General features: G+C 50.8%; 1 protein-coding gene across 1 annotated transcript in view; it reads right to left on the minus strand.

Moving 5' to 3' along the window:
• Window positions 1–10,634: 10,634 nt before the first annotated feature.
• The window catches only part of LOC101138318 (polycystin-1), a 38,673-nt gene continuing 31,131 nt past the window's right edge, over window positions 10,635–18,176 (minus strand). Inside the window, 10 exon segments of the mRNA XM_055365344.2 lie at window positions 10,635–12,909; window positions 13,000–13,210; window positions 13,305–13,448; window positions 13,535–13,705; window positions 15,201–15,396; window positions 15,521–15,773; window positions 15,954–16,110; window positions 16,406–16,976; window positions 16,979–17,040; window positions 17,798–17,942. Of these exon segments, the coding sequence (XP_055221319.2) occupies window positions 12,642–12,909; window positions 13,000–13,210; window positions 13,305–13,448; window positions 13,535–13,705; window positions 15,201–15,396; window positions 15,521–15,773; window positions 15,954–16,110; window positions 16,406–16,976; window positions 16,979–17,040; window positions 17,798–17,942 (2,178 nt within the window). The 3' untranslated portion in view covers window positions 10,635–12,641.

Below are 18,176 nucleotides of genomic sequence, written 5' to 3' on the forward strand. Positions count from 1 at the left end.
CATACATAAATATATGTTATATATAATATACAATGTCATATATTATATAAATTATAATTATATATTATATAAAACATGTATATTATATATAATACATGGTTTATATGTTATATAACATATATAACAAATTATATATTATATAACATGTTATATAATATAACAAGTTATGTAATATACTGTTATTAAAATAGATATTACATAATATATTAAATAATATATGTTTTATATATTATGTTTTTTATATATTATATAATATATATGTTTTATATATATTATTTTTGTTTTTTTTGTTTTTTGGGGGTTTTCTTGAGACAGAGTCTTGCTCTATTGTCCAGGCTGGAGTGCAGTGGTATGATCTTGGCTCACTGCAACCTCCGTCTCCCGGGTTCAAGCAATTCTCCTGTCTCAGCCTCCCAAGTAGCTGGGACTACAGGTGCCCACAACCAGGCCTGGCTCATTTTTGTATTTTCTTTAGAGGCAAGGTTTCACCATGTTAGCCGGACTGGTTCTCAACTCCTGACCCCAAGTGCCCCGCCCACCCCATCCTCCTAAAATGCCGGGATTACAGGCATGAGCCACTGCATCCAGCCTATATATGTTCTTTCATCATCACCACATCATCTAATTTTACAGATGAGAACACTGAGGCTTGGGGAGATATTAAATGTCTTATCCAGATTGCATGCATGTAAGTGACATAAGCATGATTTGAAACTAAGCAATCCAACATGAGAGTCCTAGGTCTAGAGCCTCTCTGACCTGCTTTCTACCTAGAAATTATCTGAGTTCTTTATGCAAACTGATGCACTTTTTCATCTCAGAAATCCCTTTGGTCTCTTGAAGTGGCAGCTTTTGCTGCACCCAGTTCTCACAACAACTTGCAAAGAGGATCAACACACACGACTGATCACGAGATAAAGGAAGTCTGAAGCAGTCCCCACCAAACATGCAAATTCAATGAATGAAGATCCATTTCTTGCAGCTTTCTGCTTTGTATAATAACATTTGGCTGTGATGATCTATTATGACACTAATCCTTGCACAGCCCAGAGAAGATGGGCAATAGTTTTCTGGATGTCAGTGGGACTCTGGCACAAGGGCCAGCCAATTTTGGTGAGCGCAACAGGAAATTCTTTGCAATGTCCTTGTGAATCTGAGGTTACAAAGACTGGCTCAATCTGTCACAGGAAGCATGCTGGAATGCCTTTGTCCTTCTTTCTAGTTTTTCTTTCTTTCTAATAGTTCTCAGTGTGGGAGAATATTATTCTTTCTAATAATTCTCGGTATGGGCTTACATCCTTTGCTTTGGGAAAGGTTTCTATCATTAGACCTCTCTTTTCCCCCAACCAGCCAGCTGTGAAGCGGTTCACTGTGGACCCAACCTCTGGCATGACTGTGGATCAGCAGCACCAATGCCATGAAGACTGCAGACACACTGGAGAACCAAGGCTAATTCCCTTAGCCATTGAGCCTCCGCTTTCCATCCATGAAATGACTCTCAAAATGCCAGCTTGGGCTATTGCTTGCTTCAGAGCACCTAAGAGCATCTGAACAAAAGGAATATCTTTTTCACAGATGTAAATGAGGAAAGCGAGGATTATACAGTAGAAGAAGTGCTCTATAAGGCTGCTGAAGATCACAATTTTTTTTTTTTTTTTTGAGACAGTCTTGCTCTGTGTCCCAGGCTGGCGTGCAGTGGCGCAATCTTGGCTTACTGCAACCTCCGCCTCCCAGGTTCAAATGATTCTCCTACCTCAGCCTCCCAAGAAGCTGGGATAACAGGTGTGTGCCACCACACCTGGCTAATTTTTGTATTTTTAAGTAGAAACAGAATTTCACTATGTTGGCCAGACTTGAGGTCTGGTCTTGAACTCCTGACATCAAGTGATCCACCCGCCTTGGCCTCCCAAAGTGCTGGGATTATAGGTGTGAGCCACCGTGCCCAGCCTGAAGATCACAATTCTTATCTAACTCTGCTATTCATTGGCTGGGCCACCTTGGGCATGTCCATTAGCTTTCTGGTTCTTAGGACCCTCATGTCTAATAACAAGGTCTTTCCTACCTGCCCCACAGGGCTGTTGTGAGAACCAAATGAGATCAAGAATGCAAAAGCTCTCTGTCAACTGTGAAACACTACCAGGAGTAAAGATTCACAAGGCATGAGTTGCCACAAGGCAGTATAGCATGGTGGTTAGGAGGTTAAGCTCTTAAACCAGATTACTTGGATTCCAGTATAACCCCAGGATACTTAACTTTGTTTTGTGGTGGTGTTGTTTTGTTGGTGTTGTTGCTTGGTATTTAATCACTTGAGCCTAGAAGTTCAAGGCTGCAGTGAGCTATGATTGCACCACTACACTCCAGTATGGGTGACAGAGCAAGACCCTGTCTCAAAAACAAGCGGGGAACAAATGGAAGAAGGCTCTCTTCTCTCTTGTCCATATTATCTTGAGACCATAATGGGGTGTGGCTGAGGGCAAGAGCCAGCTGCTAAGAATGGAATAGTGGAAAAGTGGAAGGAAACAAGGCCCACCATTCCACAATGGAGCCACTGAATCAATTAACCACATGGCCCCCTGCAGAGAAACAATAACTTGCATTAGCATCTACACCACTTCCAGTTGGGTTCTCAGTGATTTGAAGCCAAACACTACCTACCTGGCAACCCTACAACTTCACCCCTCACCACTGTTTGGACACTACCAAACTTAGGCCATGATGATTAAGGCCAGGCATGAGCTCCACCCTCCCTGCCACCCTATGAGGAATAAAGCAGATATGGGGAAGGTGAAAGGGCATGATTTAGGGATCCATAAAGCCCCAGATTGGAGCCTTAGTTCTACAACTTAATAATGGTGGGCTAGAGCTCTATGCACCCCATACTCTAGGATGGGGACTCATACCTGCATGGTTGACTAGTGCAGTCATGTCTGTGCATCTGAGCAGTTATTTTCTTCTCTGGACCATTATTAACCATTAGAGCTAGCATTTGTCCCCAGGTCCCGGGCACTGTGCAAGTCTTCACCTACATTATCCCACTACCTCATAAGATAGTTTGGATGTGTGTCCCCTCCAAACCTCATGTTGAAATGTGATCCCCAATGTTGGAGGCGGGGCTTGGCAAGAGGTATTTGGGTGGTCGGAGCAGATCCCTCATGAATAGCTTGGTGCCCTCCCTGAGTAATGAGTGAGTTCTCACTCTTTTAGTTCACGGCGAGGTCTGATTGTTAAAAAAGTGTTTGGCACCCTTCCTGTCTCTCTCTCACCCCTCTTCTCACCATGTGACACACCTGCTCCCCTTTCACCCTCCACAATGAAGAAAAGCTTCCTGAGGTCTCACCAGAAGCAGATGCTGGCATCATGCTTCTTGTACAGTCTGCAGAACCGTGAGCTAAACAAACCTCTTTTCTTATAAATTACCCACCCTCAAGTATTCCTTTAGGGCAACGCAAAACGGGCTAAGACACCTCAATGGACTAATACATAACAGCCCCATAAGGTGAGTGCCACCATCTCCTCCACCTTACAGATCAGGAAACAGGGGCTCTGAAAAACTGTGGCTCACTCAAGGTCATACCGCTTGTTAAGTGCAGAGATAGGATTCCAACTCAGAGGCATCTGGCTCAAGAACCCACGTGTCTGTGTTTCAGATTGCAATGCTGAGGTTAAACAAGAGGATGTGTGCTAGGAGACCCAGCACACCACAGGGGCTGGGAAACATTATTGCATAGAGTTTGAGTCCAACACACGATCTCATTCCTCCCCCCACCACTCAGCCTAGAAAAAGGGTCGGAAGGGTGACTCCACTTTCAGAAGCTTGCCAGCTCCAGCCAGTCAGCCAGAGTGAAGCTGACAAGAGCAATGAGGGAAATATGGAAAGATAAATCCAGATGTGGACAATGAGACCGTGTCCCCTGAGAACTGTGGTGGCAGTGGGACTCAAAGGTCCAGGCCTGCTCAGCGTGGCTGCAGCTCGGGTTCCTGGGCCACAGGGCGCCTTACCTGCCAGTTTCCATGCTTGGCTGACTCCCTCCACCGCCCCTCTGGCTTCCACACCAGCCCGCTGATGCCACCCCAGACAACTCGGCTGTTTGCCTTGCTCCTCTAGAGGGCAGGTGGATGCGGTGACACGGGCAGCGATTCCAGAGCCATCACAACTCCTGGCTGAAACCAAACATGACAGATTTACCATTGGGCAGGCTGCTCCATTTATTATTTAATGCTCGCAATAAATATTTGCATGACCCAGTGCTGGAGGGAACGCTCTGTGATAACTCACTGCATTTTCCTGCCAAACACCAGCACAATCGGATTCCGAAGCTGCAGCAGAGAATATTTTATGCTATTCTAAAAATCCAGGTGATGGCCCCTTGTTAGAAAACCTTTTCTCATCCATTTCCATAGAGGAAAAAAGGAGCAGGGAGACCTTAGCTCCGAGAAGAAACTAGAGGAGGAAGAAGAGGAGGAGGAAGATGCTGACAGGTGACATTTACTTAGCACCTACTGAGTGCCAGGCCCTAAGCTAAGGACTTCACACTCATTCATTCAACACCTCTCTCTAGAGGGTAGGGCTGCCAGACTTAACAAGTAAAAATATACGACACCCAATTCAATTTTAAATCCAGTGAAATAAAGAATGATTTTTTAAATACAAGTTACGTATCTGATGTAATACTGGAAAATTATTCAATGTTTATCTAAGGTTCAAATTTGGGTGCAGTGGCACGCGCTTATATTCCCAACTACTTGGAAGGCTGAGGCAGGGAAATCACTTGAATCCGGGAGGCAGAAGTTGCAGTGAGCCAAGATCATGCCACTGCACTCCAGCCTGGGCGACAGAGCGAGACTCTGTCTCAAAAAAAAAAAAAAAAAAAATAGAACAAACTGGGCTACAAAGTTTTGCCAGGCATGGTGGCTCACGCCTGTCACCCCAGCACTTTGGGAGGCCAAGGTGGGCAGATCACCTGAGATCAGGAGTTCGAGACCAACCTGGCCAACAGGGCAAAAACCCATCTCTACTAAAAATACAAACATTAGCCAGGCCTGGTGGTGCACGTCTGTAATTCCAGCTACTCAGGAGGCTGAGGCATCAGAATCACTTGAACCTGGGAGGCAGAGGTTGCAGTGAGCCAAGATCATGCCATTGCACTCCAGCCTGGGGGATAGAGTGAGACTCTGTCTCAAAAAAAAAAAAAAAAAAAAAATGTAACTGGGCATCCTGTTTGTATCTGGTAACACTCCTTAAGGTTGGACTAACTATGCGAAGACACTGAATTTAAAAGGCTTTTCTTTTCATTTATTTTTTAAGAGACGTATCTGTGTAACTCAGGCTGCAGTGCAATGGCTATTCACAGGGATGATCAGGGCTCACTGCAGCCTCAAACTCCCAGGCTTAAGAGATGGTCCCACCTCAGCCTCCCAAGCAGCCGGGACTACAAGTACATGACACTGCGTCTGGTGTTCAGTGGTGCAATCACGGCTCACTGCAGCCTCGAACTCCTGGGCTCAAGCAATCCTCTTGCCTCAGCCACCAGAGTAGCTAGAACTACGGGTATACAGCACCACGCCTCGCTACCTTTTTTTTTTTTTTTGTAGAGATGGGGTCTCAATGTGTTGCCCAGGCTGATCTCAAACTCCTGGTCTCAAGTGATCCTCCTACCTCAGTCTCCCAAAGCACTGGAATTACGGGCATGAGCCACCACGTCCAGCCTCTTTTTTTTCTTTAAGGAGGCTTATTTTTTAGTGTGGGTTAGGGAAGAGCCATGTGTGAAGTTGACTCTGGAGCAGAGATGTCAAAGATGAGAAAGAGCTACCCATAACAAAAAAATGGGGAACAGGATTCCTGGCAAAGACCCCACAAAGACCCTGGGGCTGGAAACCATGCGGGGCATTGGAGGAGTCAAGGGAGGTGACACTTTTGGAGCTGAGTAATGGAGAGGAAAGTGACAGGAGCAGACTACACAGGGCCTTGGTCACAATGAAGGATTTGGATGCTATTCTAAGTTAAAGGGAAGGCATGGGAAAGCTTTTCAGCTGGAAGTGGCCAAACTGGGGACCGACTCTGGCTGTATGGATTTCTGAGCCTGGAGATGGCACAAAGGACCTGATATTGGCAGGAAAAGAAAAGAGGAGGAACAAGAACACGAGAAATTGCCTTAAAAGGGAGCTGGTCAGGTCTCGCCAGAAAAGTTCACGCAATAACAAACCAGCCGCCTACAACAGACATGTCCACATTTTCCCAGAGCTGTCCCCCAGCCAGGTGGCCGGAGCGAGGGGATGCCGACGGTGACAATGCTATCAATTTCCATTTTGCTTTTGCCAAATACAGAAAAGGACACTTCAAAGACTTTTAAAAATAACTTCCAAACAACTCAAGGGTGAAAAAAAAGAAAGAGGTAAAAAATTACAGTCTGCCTGCTTGAGAATAGCGATAATGAAAATAAGTAATAGAAATAAGAACAGCTGCTTTTGCACACGTTATGTCATCTGCTCCTTAGCACTCTATGAAGCAGGCAGAACAGGTCATGGTATCCCCATTTCATAGATAAGGAAACTGAGACCCAGAAACACAGGATACAACAGAGAGGAAACGATCAGGCGGGTGAGAAGCTATGTTTGTCTGGCCCCAAAGCCTGGGTTCCCCAAAGCCCTCTGCAGGCTGATATGAGCCTAACCCCAGCCCAGCTCCTGGCTCTCAGCCATCTCATCCTCCCAGCCCAGCTATGGGGAGCAAGATACCTCCTACCATGTCCCTTGCAGCCTTCCTCCCTCACCTGCAGGGGCTTCCTGCCTGGAAAGCCTGTTCCTTTGCCCTTCTTCTCCACAGGATTCACGTACCTCAGCACATGTTCGACGACAAAGTCACAGCACTGCAGGGACACCTCCCCTGGAGAGGAACACGATGGTAGAGTGGAAGGGGCACAGCTTTGCCATTAGAATGCCTGAGTTCAAATCCCAGCTCAATCACCAACTGGTTGGGTATCCTTAAGCTCTTCCAAGGAGTGGGGGATAATCCAATCCATCCCCACAGGATCCTGGTGGGGATTAAATGAGATGCTGTATGTAAAACATCAACACAGGGCCAGGTGCCATGGCTCACACCTGTAACACCAGCACATTGGGAGGTGGAGGCAGGAGAATCGCTTGAAGCCAGGAGTTTGAGACTAACCTGGGCAACATAGCCAGACCCCTATCTATACAATAAAATGTCTTTTTAATTAGCTGGGTGTGATAGCCCATGCCTGTAATCCCAGCTACTTGGGAAGCTGAGACAGGAAGATTGCTTAAGCCCAGGAGTTCGAAGCTGTAGTGAGCTATGATCACGCCACTGAACTCCAGCCATGGTGACAGAACTAGACCCCAACTCTAAAAAAATAAAAAACATTAAAAAAAAATCAGCACAGTGCCTGGCATACAGTCAGCACCTAATAAGTAGTAGATGTTTTTTGTTTTTTGTTTTTTTTCCATCTCTGAAAAAAAAAAATCAGCCATTTTTTAAAATTAGCTGAGTGTAATGGTATATCTCTGTAATCCCAGCTACTTGGGAAGCTGAAGCAGGAGGACTGCTTAACCCCAGGAGTTTGAAGCTTCAGCGAGCTATGATTGTGCCACTGAACTCCAGCCATGGTGACAGAACAAGACCCAATCCCTGAAAATAAATAAATCAATTGGCACAGTGCCTGGCATACAGTCAGCACCTAATAAGTAGTAGCTGTTAGAATAATTACAAAAGGCCAGGTGTGGTGGCTCACACCTGTAATCCCAACACTTTCAGAGGCCAAGGAGGGTGGATGGCCTGAGGTCAGGAGTTTAAGACCAGCATGGCCAACACAGTGAAACCCCATCTCTGCTAAAAATACACACACACGCAAAACAAATCACTGGGCATGGTGGCACATGCCTGTAGTTAGTCTCAGCTTCTTGAGAGGCTGAGGCAAGAAAATCGCTTGAACCCAGGATGCAGAGATTGCAGTGAGCCAAGATAGTACCAATGCACTCCAGCCTGGGTGATAGAGCAAGACTTTGTCTCAAAACAAACAAACAAACAAAAACAAAAAAAAACACTCAAATCATGGGATTGAGTGTTCAATCATTCAATCAATTTTTATTGAATGCCTACTACATGCTAGGTACTTAGGGATATAACAGGAAATAAGACATATGTGATTCTACCTTAATGAAACTTAGAAGAAGGAATATACTTATGGTATAGTGAAAGAAACATATTTATTAGAAATCAAACATAAAAAGCATAAAAAGCGTTGAAGAGTGCTCTAAAAGAACAGAGGTTTCTGTGAATCATCTACTTTATTTGTTTGTTTATTTATTTATTTATTTATTTATTTTGAGACAGAGTTTTGCTCTGTCACCCAGGCTGGAGTGCAGTGGCGTGATCTCAGCTCACTGCAACCTCCGCCTCCCAGGTTCAAGCGATTCTCCTGCCTCAGCCTCCCAAGTAGCTGGGATTACAGGCACCCGCCACCATGCCTGGCTTATTTTTGTATTTTTAGTAGACACGGGGTTTTACTATGTTGGCCAGGCTGGTCTTGAACTCCTGATGTCAGGTGATCTGCCTGCCTCAGCCTCCCAAAGTGCTGGGATTACAGGTGTGAGCCACTGCACCCAGCCCGGAATCATCTACTTTAGATTGAGGCATCTGAGAAGCGCTCAAAGGACATTTCAGTGGAGAACCATGGGTGTGAAGGAGGGAGTCACACGGAGACTGGGAAGGGACGGACCTTTGTAGGACAGACGGCAACACGTGCAAAGCTTGTGCTGGGAGGTGAAAGGAGAACAACTCTCTGGAGGAAGCAAAGAAGGGGAGATTTAGTTAGAGCAGACAGCCAGGATCAGAGCATGCAGGGTCTGATAATTTATTTCCAAGTTATTCTGAAATCAAAGAGAAGCAGGCTTTTAAGCTAAGAATGTAGCACATCGGCTGGCATAGAATAAGAGTTCAAAAAAAGTGTAAGCTCCCTTCCCTATCCTGAAACAACCAAAGTAAATAAAAACGGCCCCTCTGTTTTGAATTATTTATTTATTTTTGCTTTCAAACTGTTTTCTTAAAAAAAAAAAAAAAAGACTATAGAGTAGTGAGTGGGGGCGGGGGGGGGGGGTAAGGGGTGGAATACTCAAAACATGTTCAAAATCAAACGAGCCAGAAACTCCTAGCTGGAAATTTTCTCTCTAGATCTCTGCAGGAATCAGTGGAACCATGAGAGACAGAGTCGAAAGCAGCACAGCCTAGAATTATTTCTCTAAGCAAGACCCAGACGCCAGGCAGGTAGTGAAATTGCTCCTGCCCCACCTCCATCCTTGCTGCCTATCTGAGAACAGAGTCTGCCAACCCCTCCTGACGAGAGACTGACCCCTCATGGCCACTGCAGGCTGGAAGCCATAAGCTTAAACCACTTCGATACCATGAAAGCAAAATGTATGGTTGGCAAAAAGCAAAAAAAACCAAAAAACAAAAAAAACTGGTTACTGGCGAGTGCACAACCACAGTCTGGGTCGATGACAAATTATCCAGCATGAATCTTGGTGTGACTTAGGCCCTTCTTAGTCCTCTAAAATTCATCACATTTTGTTTATTCGTTCACTACCCACTTACAGTAGATGCCAAAAAATATATATAACAAGATTAGAGATATAAATTTAAAATTAGGACTATAGAAAGATAATCTAGAATAAGAGGTAAAAGCAGAACAGAGCAGGATGGAAGGTAGAATAAAGATATACAGGCCAGAAGGCCAGTTACTAAACTGGATTTGAGAACATGGCGGTGAGTTCCCTGGTGGCCAAGTCAAAAAGGGCAGTTGGAGATGTTCTCATGGTCCACAAAAAGAAACACACTTAACTTTGCAGAACAAGCACTGTCCTGCCGTGTGACCTCAGATAAGTGATTTAACCTACTTAGACTCAGCTGCCTCATTGCCAAAAAGTTAGTGAAAACTATTGAATGTTTAGGTAAAAAGTTGTAATAAAAAACAAGAATGGGAAAGGATTCCCTATTTAAAATGGTGTTGGGAAAACTGGCTAGCCATATGCAGAAAACTGAAACTGGGCCCCTTCCTTACACCTGATACAAAAATTAACTCAAGATTGATTAAAGTCTTAAATGTTAGACCTAAAACCATAAAAACCCAAGAAGAAAACCTAGGCAATACCATTCAGGACATAGGCATGGGCAAAGGCTTCATGACTGAAACACCAAAAGCAATAGCAACAAAAGCCAAAATTGACAAATGGGATCTAATTAAACTAAAGAGCTTCTGCACAGCAAAACAAACTATCATCAGAGTGAACAGGCAACTTACAGAATGGGAGAAAAGTTCTGCAATCTATCCATCGGGCTAATATCCAGAATCCACAAGGAACTTAAACATATTTACAAGAAAAAAACAACCCCATCCAAAAGTGGCCGGAGGATATGAACAGACACTTCTCAAAAGAAGACATTTATGTGGCCAACAAACATGTGAAGAAAAGCTCATCATCACTGGTCATTAGAGAAATGCAAATCATTCTCAGAGTGCTCAGAGAGGGTATGTTCCCTGGGTCTTGGTGGATTTAGAGGTCAAGGGACCATTTCTGGAAGCTCACTGTGTGCCAGGGCAGCTTATATCAGAGCTCCGCTCTTTTTCTTTCTTTTTTTTTTTTTTTTAAGACAGAGTCTCACTGTTGCCCAGGCTGGAGTGCAGTGGCACCATTTCGGCTCACTGCAACCTCCACCTCCCGGGTCCAAGAGATTCTCCTGCCTCAGCCTCCTGAGTAGCTGGGACTACAGGCATGCACCACCACCACACCTGGCTAATTTTTGTATTTTTAGTAGAGACGGGGTTTCACCATGTTAGCAAGGCTGGTCTCGAACTCCTGACCTCAGGTGATACACCTGCCTTGGCCTCTGAAAGTGCTGAGATTACAGGCATGAGCCACTGCGCTTGGCCAGATATCTGCTCTGGAAGACCCCCCAGGCTGGAGGGCACTGCCACAAGCAGACAGTATGGCGAGGGTCCCTATGGCCACCTGGCAGGCAAGGTGGATTCTGGAGGGAGGTGGCCTGGGAGCAGGCTGAGGATGGGGTGAGGGCATTCGAGCAGCAGAGTGTCTGCATGACCGGGCATAATTGGAGGGACAGTAAATGACTCTTGTGTGAGAGGATGAGGGAGGGGTGAGAGGGGCTGACTACCCCCAGGACTTGAGGTGCAGTGAGACTCCTTAGCTTTATCCAGACTCATGGGAGCCATGGAGGTTTGAGGCAGAGGTGTGGGCTGCTGGGAGAGTGAGGACTCACCATCCAGAGGGGAAGGTGAAGCTTTCAACTCTAAATGCTGTTTTATTTTCGTGTGGTTTTTTTTTTTTTTTGAGACGGAGTTTCACTCTTATTGCCCAGGCTGGAGTGTGATAGCACGAGCTCGGCTCACTTCAACCTCCACCTCCCGCGTTCAGGCGATTGTCCTGGCTCAGCCTCCTGAGTAGCTGGGATTACAGGTGCCTGCCACGATGCCCAGCTAATTTTTTGTATTTTTAGTAGAGACAGGGTTTCACTGTGTTGGCCAGGCTGGTCTTGGAACTCCTGACCTCAAGTGATCTGCCCGCCTCGGCCTCCCAAAGTGCTGGGATTACAGGTGTGAGCCACCGCGCCGGGCCATCGTTCCATTTTAATTAAGTTAAATACGAGCAGCCACATGTGGCCTCTGGTTCCTGCCATGGACTCGGGAGCAACCCCTCCTGGTTGCGGCTTATGCGCCTTCTCTGTGTGCTGCTGGGGTTAGTTTGCATGTAACCTCTTGAGGACCCCACGTGTGTATTCCTAAGGGGTGCGGCCTCCCATTTCCGTATGAATGGGAAGAGTTCCCACCTGCTGTATTCTTGGAAAGAGTCTGTGAAGGATTGGTGTTAATTCTTCCTTAACTGCTTAGAAAAATTCTATCATGAAGGCTCTGAGCCTGGGCTTTTCTTTGTGGGATTTTTTTTTTTTTTTTTTTTTGGAGACAGAGTCTTGCTCCGTTGCCCAGGATGGAGTGCAGTGGCGCAATCTCGGCTCACTGCAAGCTCCGCCTCCTGGGTTCATGCCATTCTCCTGCCTCAGCCTCTCGAGTAGCTGGGACTACAGGCGCCCGCCACCATGCCCAGCTAAGTTTTTGTATTTGTAGTAGAGACGGGGTTTCATTGTGTTGGCCAGGCTGGTCTCGAACTCCTGACCTCAACTGATCTGCCCGCTTCGGCCTCCCAAAGTGCTGGGATTACAGGCGTGAGCCACTGTGCCTGGCCCTTTTTAATGTTTTATATAGATGGGGTCTTGCTATGTTGCCCAGGCTGGTCTCAAACTCCTGGACTCAGATCCGCCCACCTTGGCCTCCTGAAGTGTTGGGATTACAGGCGTGAGCCACCACACCCGGCCCGGCCACTGGGAGGTTTCTAAGGGACTAACTCGGCCTCTTCACTTGCTATAGATTTACTGAGTTTTTCTTCTGGAGTGCATTTTGGAAGCGTGCACAGCCGCGTGCTTGCTTCTTCTGAGTTATCTGGCGTGCTGCTGTGCAGTTGTCCGTGGCGTCTGCTTAGCGAAGTGCCCTCGTTCTTTCACGATTCTGGCTTCTGAGTCTTCTCTCTTTCTCCCTGGTCAGTCTAGCTAAGGCTGCTCAAGTGTGTTGACCCTTCCCGAGCAGCCTTTGGTGGACGCCTTTCCCTGTGGCTGCAGCACTGGAAAGTGGCGGCCCTGGGCATGGTGCCGAGGCCCAGGCTCCATTCCCAGTACTCCCGGGTCCCCAGCCCCAGCCCACCTTGCTCCGGGGCATCCGGAAGAGAAAGAGGATGGCCAGGTAGACGGGATAGACAACCACGCTGGACACCAGGCCAACAGCGACTGTGTCGACGCTCAGCGGGCTCAGCCTGGACACGCGCCCCGTGCTGTGTGGAGGAGAGGAGGCCACACAGGTGAGGCTGAGGGGCAGGAAGGGCTGGGCAGGAAGAGGCTGTCCCGACCCCTATGGCACCCACCTGTAGGCAGAGTCGCCAACAGCCCCGTACCACACGGCGTTGGCGCCCAGGAAGAGGCAGATGAGGAGAACGCAGCAGGTGGCCCTCTGCATGCGAGTGAAACGGCTACGAGGCGGCTGGTCCCATATGGAGAGCCAGATGTGCTTGTCAAAGAAGCCGCGCTGCAGCTCAGCCACCAGCAGGCACCGGAAGCGCAACAGGGCTGCGTCGCCTAGAAGGCAGGGAGGGCCGCACTGCAGGAGGCCACGGGGCAGGATCACCCTGCCCAACCTCCCACGGAGTGGCAACATGGAACGAGGCCTTACTCACGGCCAGCACCTCCTTCTCCACCGGGCCCCCGTTGGCCTCCGTCTCCACCGAAAGCCAGTCATTGACCAGGAAGAAGGCGCTGCGTGCCGTCTGCAGGTCCCTGACGATGATGTGCTGCAGGAACCAGGCAGGGCTGAGCCCTGCAGAGGCGCGGGAGGGAGGTCAGGCTCACAGGGCGCCCCAATGCGGGGGCAGAGGGGCAGGGCTTGGCAGGGTCCGCACAGACCTTTGTTGTCGTGCCACACTCGGATCTTCCACACGCTACCCAGGCTGTGCGGAGTGGCGATCCGGAAGATGTCCAGGCTGTTGCGGTGGAAGGCTCTGTCGCCGTCCAGGTGCCGGTGGCCACTCCGGCTGTCCACCCCATACAGCATGATGCCCACGTGGGCCGTGGTACCTGGAGGGCAAGAGGGAGGGGTGGGAGGCTCGGTCTGCTGCCCAACACGTGTGGCATCCCAGGCAAGTCATCTCAGCTTTGGCCTCCGCGCACTCAAGGAGTCACACAGGCAGTCCCGGCTTTGCGCGGCTCTGCCATACACGAGGAGCTGCGGTTACTGCAATTTGTCCAATAAACAGCAGGACCTCAAGGACATAATTAAGTTACATGGAAAGAACTGTAACTTGTGACATGCAAACATGGCTGCACACGCCTCAGTCCACACCACAACCAGTGACCCGCACTGCACACCTGTCCACGCCTCAGTCACGCCACAACCAGTGACCCGCACCACACACCCGTCCCTCAGTTCATGCACAGACTGCAAAGCATGAAGCTGTGTCACCTCCTCTCCCAGTGACAGACCCAGGTGACAGTATTTTTTTTCTTTTTTTTTTGAGATGGAGTCTTGCTGTGTCACCCAGGCTGGAGTGCAGTGGCGCAATCTCAGCTCACTGCAAGCTCCGCCTCCCGGGTTCACGCCATTCTCCTGCCTCAGTCTCCCGAGGAGCTGGGACTACAGGCACCTGCCACCACGCTGGGCTAATTTTTTTGTATTTTTTAGTAGAGACAGAGTTTCACCGTTAGCCAGGATGGTCTCGATCTCCTGACCCCGTGATTTGCCTGCCTCGGCCTCCCAAAGTGCTCGGATTACAGGTGTGAGCCATCGCGCCCAGCCGACAGTTTTTAAAAGTAGGTAATCAAAAGAAAGAACTGGGCAATGAAGATGAAAGCAGCACAGAGATAAAAAATGGGAACACGGCCAGGTGTGATGGCTCACACCTGTCATCCCAGCACTCTGGCAGGCCGAGGCAGGCGGATCACCTGAGGTCAGGAGTTCGCCTGGCCGACATGGTGAAAAATTAACTGGGTGTGGTGGCGTGCACCTGTACTCCCAGCTACTCAGGAGAATCGCTTAAGGGGAATCGCTTAAACTCAGGAGCTGGAAGTTGCTGTGAGCCAAGATCACGCCACTGCACTCCAGCCTGGGCAACAGAGCAAGACTCCGTCTCCAAAAAAAGAAAAACGAAAACAAAAAGGGAATGCCAGAAGGGCAATTCCAATGAAAGGAAAATGGAGGTATTGAAGAAACAGCCACGGGGAGGGTGCTGGCGCCTCTGTCTGAGAGACCAGCTATGCAGTCAGGATCGCGGGTGGATGCACGGTCTCCCACAGTGGTAGCGATGCTCACGTCACTTGTGGGGCCACGCTACTGTGCAGAACGTGGGCTGCCCACCCTGACTGACTGGCACCTACTTCCAGCTAGGAGCTGTCCTAGTCCTCAGGGACAGTGAGTGCTCACAGGGTCATTCCCAGGATGAACACACGAGCCCTTCACACAGCACTGCAAAAATTGCCTTGTTCTGACACCTGCGACGAGACTCACTCCCAGAGGGTGCAACCAGCACAGCCAGTGAGAGCAGGGGAGGCCCTGCCACCCCACTGCGCCCCTCACCTGAGCCCCGGCCCCAGCCTGTCTTGACGAGGATCTCGTACTTGAAGCGGCCCCACTGCCCACAGAAGGGGATGGCGTGGCCCCGGCTGGCATCCAACTGGTCCAGCTTGTGCACGATGGCGGCCATGACCATGTAGGTCACCAGGCACACAGCACATGTCAGCATGACGATGTAGTTTACATCCACTGTCGGCTCCTGTGAGGACACAGCCGCCAGGCCCAGGAGGTCACGTGCAAGCTGTGCCTTCTTAGGATAGAGCCGAGCCCACCCAGGCCCTCCTCAACTCTGCAGAGGCTCCCAGGAGCACAGGGTCACTCACAGGAAAGACAAAGCGGACATGGCTTCGGGGCACGAAGAGGCTGGCGCCGAAGGCGGTGAGGTGGCGGGTGAGGCAGACGGCCTGGCGGGGCGAGGTCTCCTCCAGGGGCAGCAGCGCCTCTGTCCGCCACACCACGTCCTCCTCGCTGAAGTACTGGCACAGGGACGTGTACAGGCCCACGGACACCTCCAGCGCCGACCAGCGGAAGTGGCTGGAGAGGTTCAGATGGTAACTCCCCGCTGGGTCTCTGGTCCTGGGCAGGGAAGGGGCAGTGGACGTGAGCCCAGGCTCCGCCAGGTTGGATGTCAGAGTCCCAGAGCCCATACCCGGTCCAGTTCCCTCGCTGCCTGCCGTCCCCATAGGGCCAGTAACCCAGGCAATGCTGACCCATGATGCCCTGCCCTGCCCTGCCAGGCCGGCCCGCAGAGCTCACCCTGGGGATATGAAGAAGGTGTAGGGCCGGTGGTTGGCACCCTGGAGTGACTCTGGGCGGATCCTCCTGCTAGCCGAGCAGTTGTGCTCATTGGGCCGGGGCTCCGAGTGCAGATAGACTGCCAGGTAGGGCTCGGGTTCCTCAGACAGGTAGCGGTCTGGGGCAGAATGCGCAGGTCACACGCCTGCCAGGAAGCTCAACCACCCGGGGGACACCCATGATGGCCCTCCTGAACCCACCCTCTGCCACGGGCCTGAAAGGCCATAGGAGCCTCTGCACCAGAGCTGGCACCTGCTTCTCCGTGGCCCCCAGCTCCTCTCCGGCCAGGCCCCCAGCAGCCCATGAAACAGAAAGCAAATTTCACCAGAGACACCCATGGAAGCCCTACGAGAAACACCTTCCCCCCAAGAACAAGGCCAGGGGGCCGCGTGTGCCCCACCCGCTGCACGCACCGTCTAGCAGCGTATAGTTGAGCTGCAGATGCAGCACGGCCGCAGGGTTGCTGCTGTCCAGGGTGACCACAGCACCGATGGAGGCCTGGGGCTGGACCACAACGGAGTTGGCGGAGCTGTGGTGGCCCTGGGCAGCCCAGTCCGAGTTGTTGGGCACCTTCACGGTGATGGCGCACTCTGAGGCCAGCCGCTCGATGGGGATCTGGGCGCCGGCCTGTGTCTGGAACGCCATCGAGGCCACCTTGGTGGAGACGGTGTAGTTGCTGATATAGCCAAAGGGAAAGGGATTGGAGTCCACCAGAAAGATGAGCTGCACCACGTCACTGAAGTTGGCCAGGGCCCCGCTGAAAGCCTCGGGGATGGAGAAGTGGCAGCTAGGCCCTGGGGTGCAGCCACAGCACAGCAGGCTCCGCGGGTCCGAGCGCTTGCCCTGGGCCACGATCTCCTCGCCCGTCAGCGTCAGGGGCTCCTCGTTGAGCACGCGGGAGCGCATGAGGATGCCCATGAGGGCAGAGATCAGGTTGTAGGCCTGGGACGCCACCATCCGCGATGGTGACTCGGCTCCCAGCTCTCGGCTCCCAGCTCTGAGGGCTGTGGTGCCCGCACATCTGAGCTGGCCAGGTGGATGAGGTCTCCTGCAGACAGGCGTGAGGTCAGTGCAGAGACAGGGAGGCAGAGGGAGGGTGGGGGCAGGCAAAAAAGGGGAGCCGGAGGGTGGGGGCTGGGAGAAAGGGGGAACCTGAGGGGGCAGAGAGCGAGGTGCAGGCAGAAGGAAGGGGGAAGCTGGAGAGAGAGTGGTGGAGGGGGAGGGGGAAGGGGTTGGGGATGAGGACGAAGATGAGGGGAATGATGGGGAGAGGGAGGAAAAAGGAAGGAAAAGGGTAGAGAAAAGAGAAAGGGGAGAAGAAGAGGAGTAGGGGGAAAGGGAGGGGAAGGGGGATAACGGGGATAAGGGAGGGGAAGGGGGATAAGGGAGGGGAAGGGGGATAAGCGGAATAAGGAAGATGAGAGGAATGGACAAAAGGACGGGGAGGATCGGGGGGGAAATGGAGAAAAGGGGAGACAGATGGAGAAAAGGGATGGTAATAGGGAAGGGGGAGGGGGAGGAGAATGGGAATTGGGGGAGGGGGATAAGGACGGGAATTGGGGGAGCGGGATGAGGATGGGAATTGGGGGAGCGGGATGAGGATGGGAATTGGGGGAGGGGGATGAGGATGGGAATTGGGGGAGGGGAGGGGGACGAGGATGGGAATTGGGGGAGGGGAGGGGGACGAGGATGGGATGGGGCAAAGGCGAGGCAGTTGTGGGGAGGAGGGAGGCAGAGGAAAGGGCGGCATGGGGCGGACGGGCCACGTGGGGCGGACGGGTGGCATGGGGCACAGGCCGTGGCACCTGTGATGTTGAGGATGCTGTCTCCGATGGCGGTGTGCGTCACGGTGCCCACGGTGGTCTCTGCCTGCAGGATGCCCATCATGGCCTCCAGCTTGTGCAGCGTCTGTTTCAGGCACGAGCGGCATACGAGCTCCCTGCTGGGCCCCTGTGTGGAGCCAGCAGTGTCCAGCCCTGCTCCTGGCCCACTCCTTGCACACGCCCTCCTCTCTACACGGGTCCTCACCTGGCTTCCACCCCCAGCCCTGCAGCTGGAGAGCCCACTTGACTGGACCCCCATAGCCTCCTCACTAAGCATTTTCTGTGGCTCTGCATGACCCAGGGCCTCCACCTGGGGAACACGTGATGCAGCCCACCGACCACACAAGGCACCTCTTCACAT

The sequence above is a fragment of the Gorilla gorilla genome, chromosome 18, assembly GCF_029281585.2.
Source record: "Gorilla gorilla gorilla isolate KB3781 chromosome 18, NHGRI_mGorGor1-v2.1_pri, whole genome shotgun sequence".
Classification (NCBI taxonomy): Eukaryota; Metazoa; Chordata; class Mammalia; order Primates; family Hominidae; genus Gorilla; species Gorilla gorilla.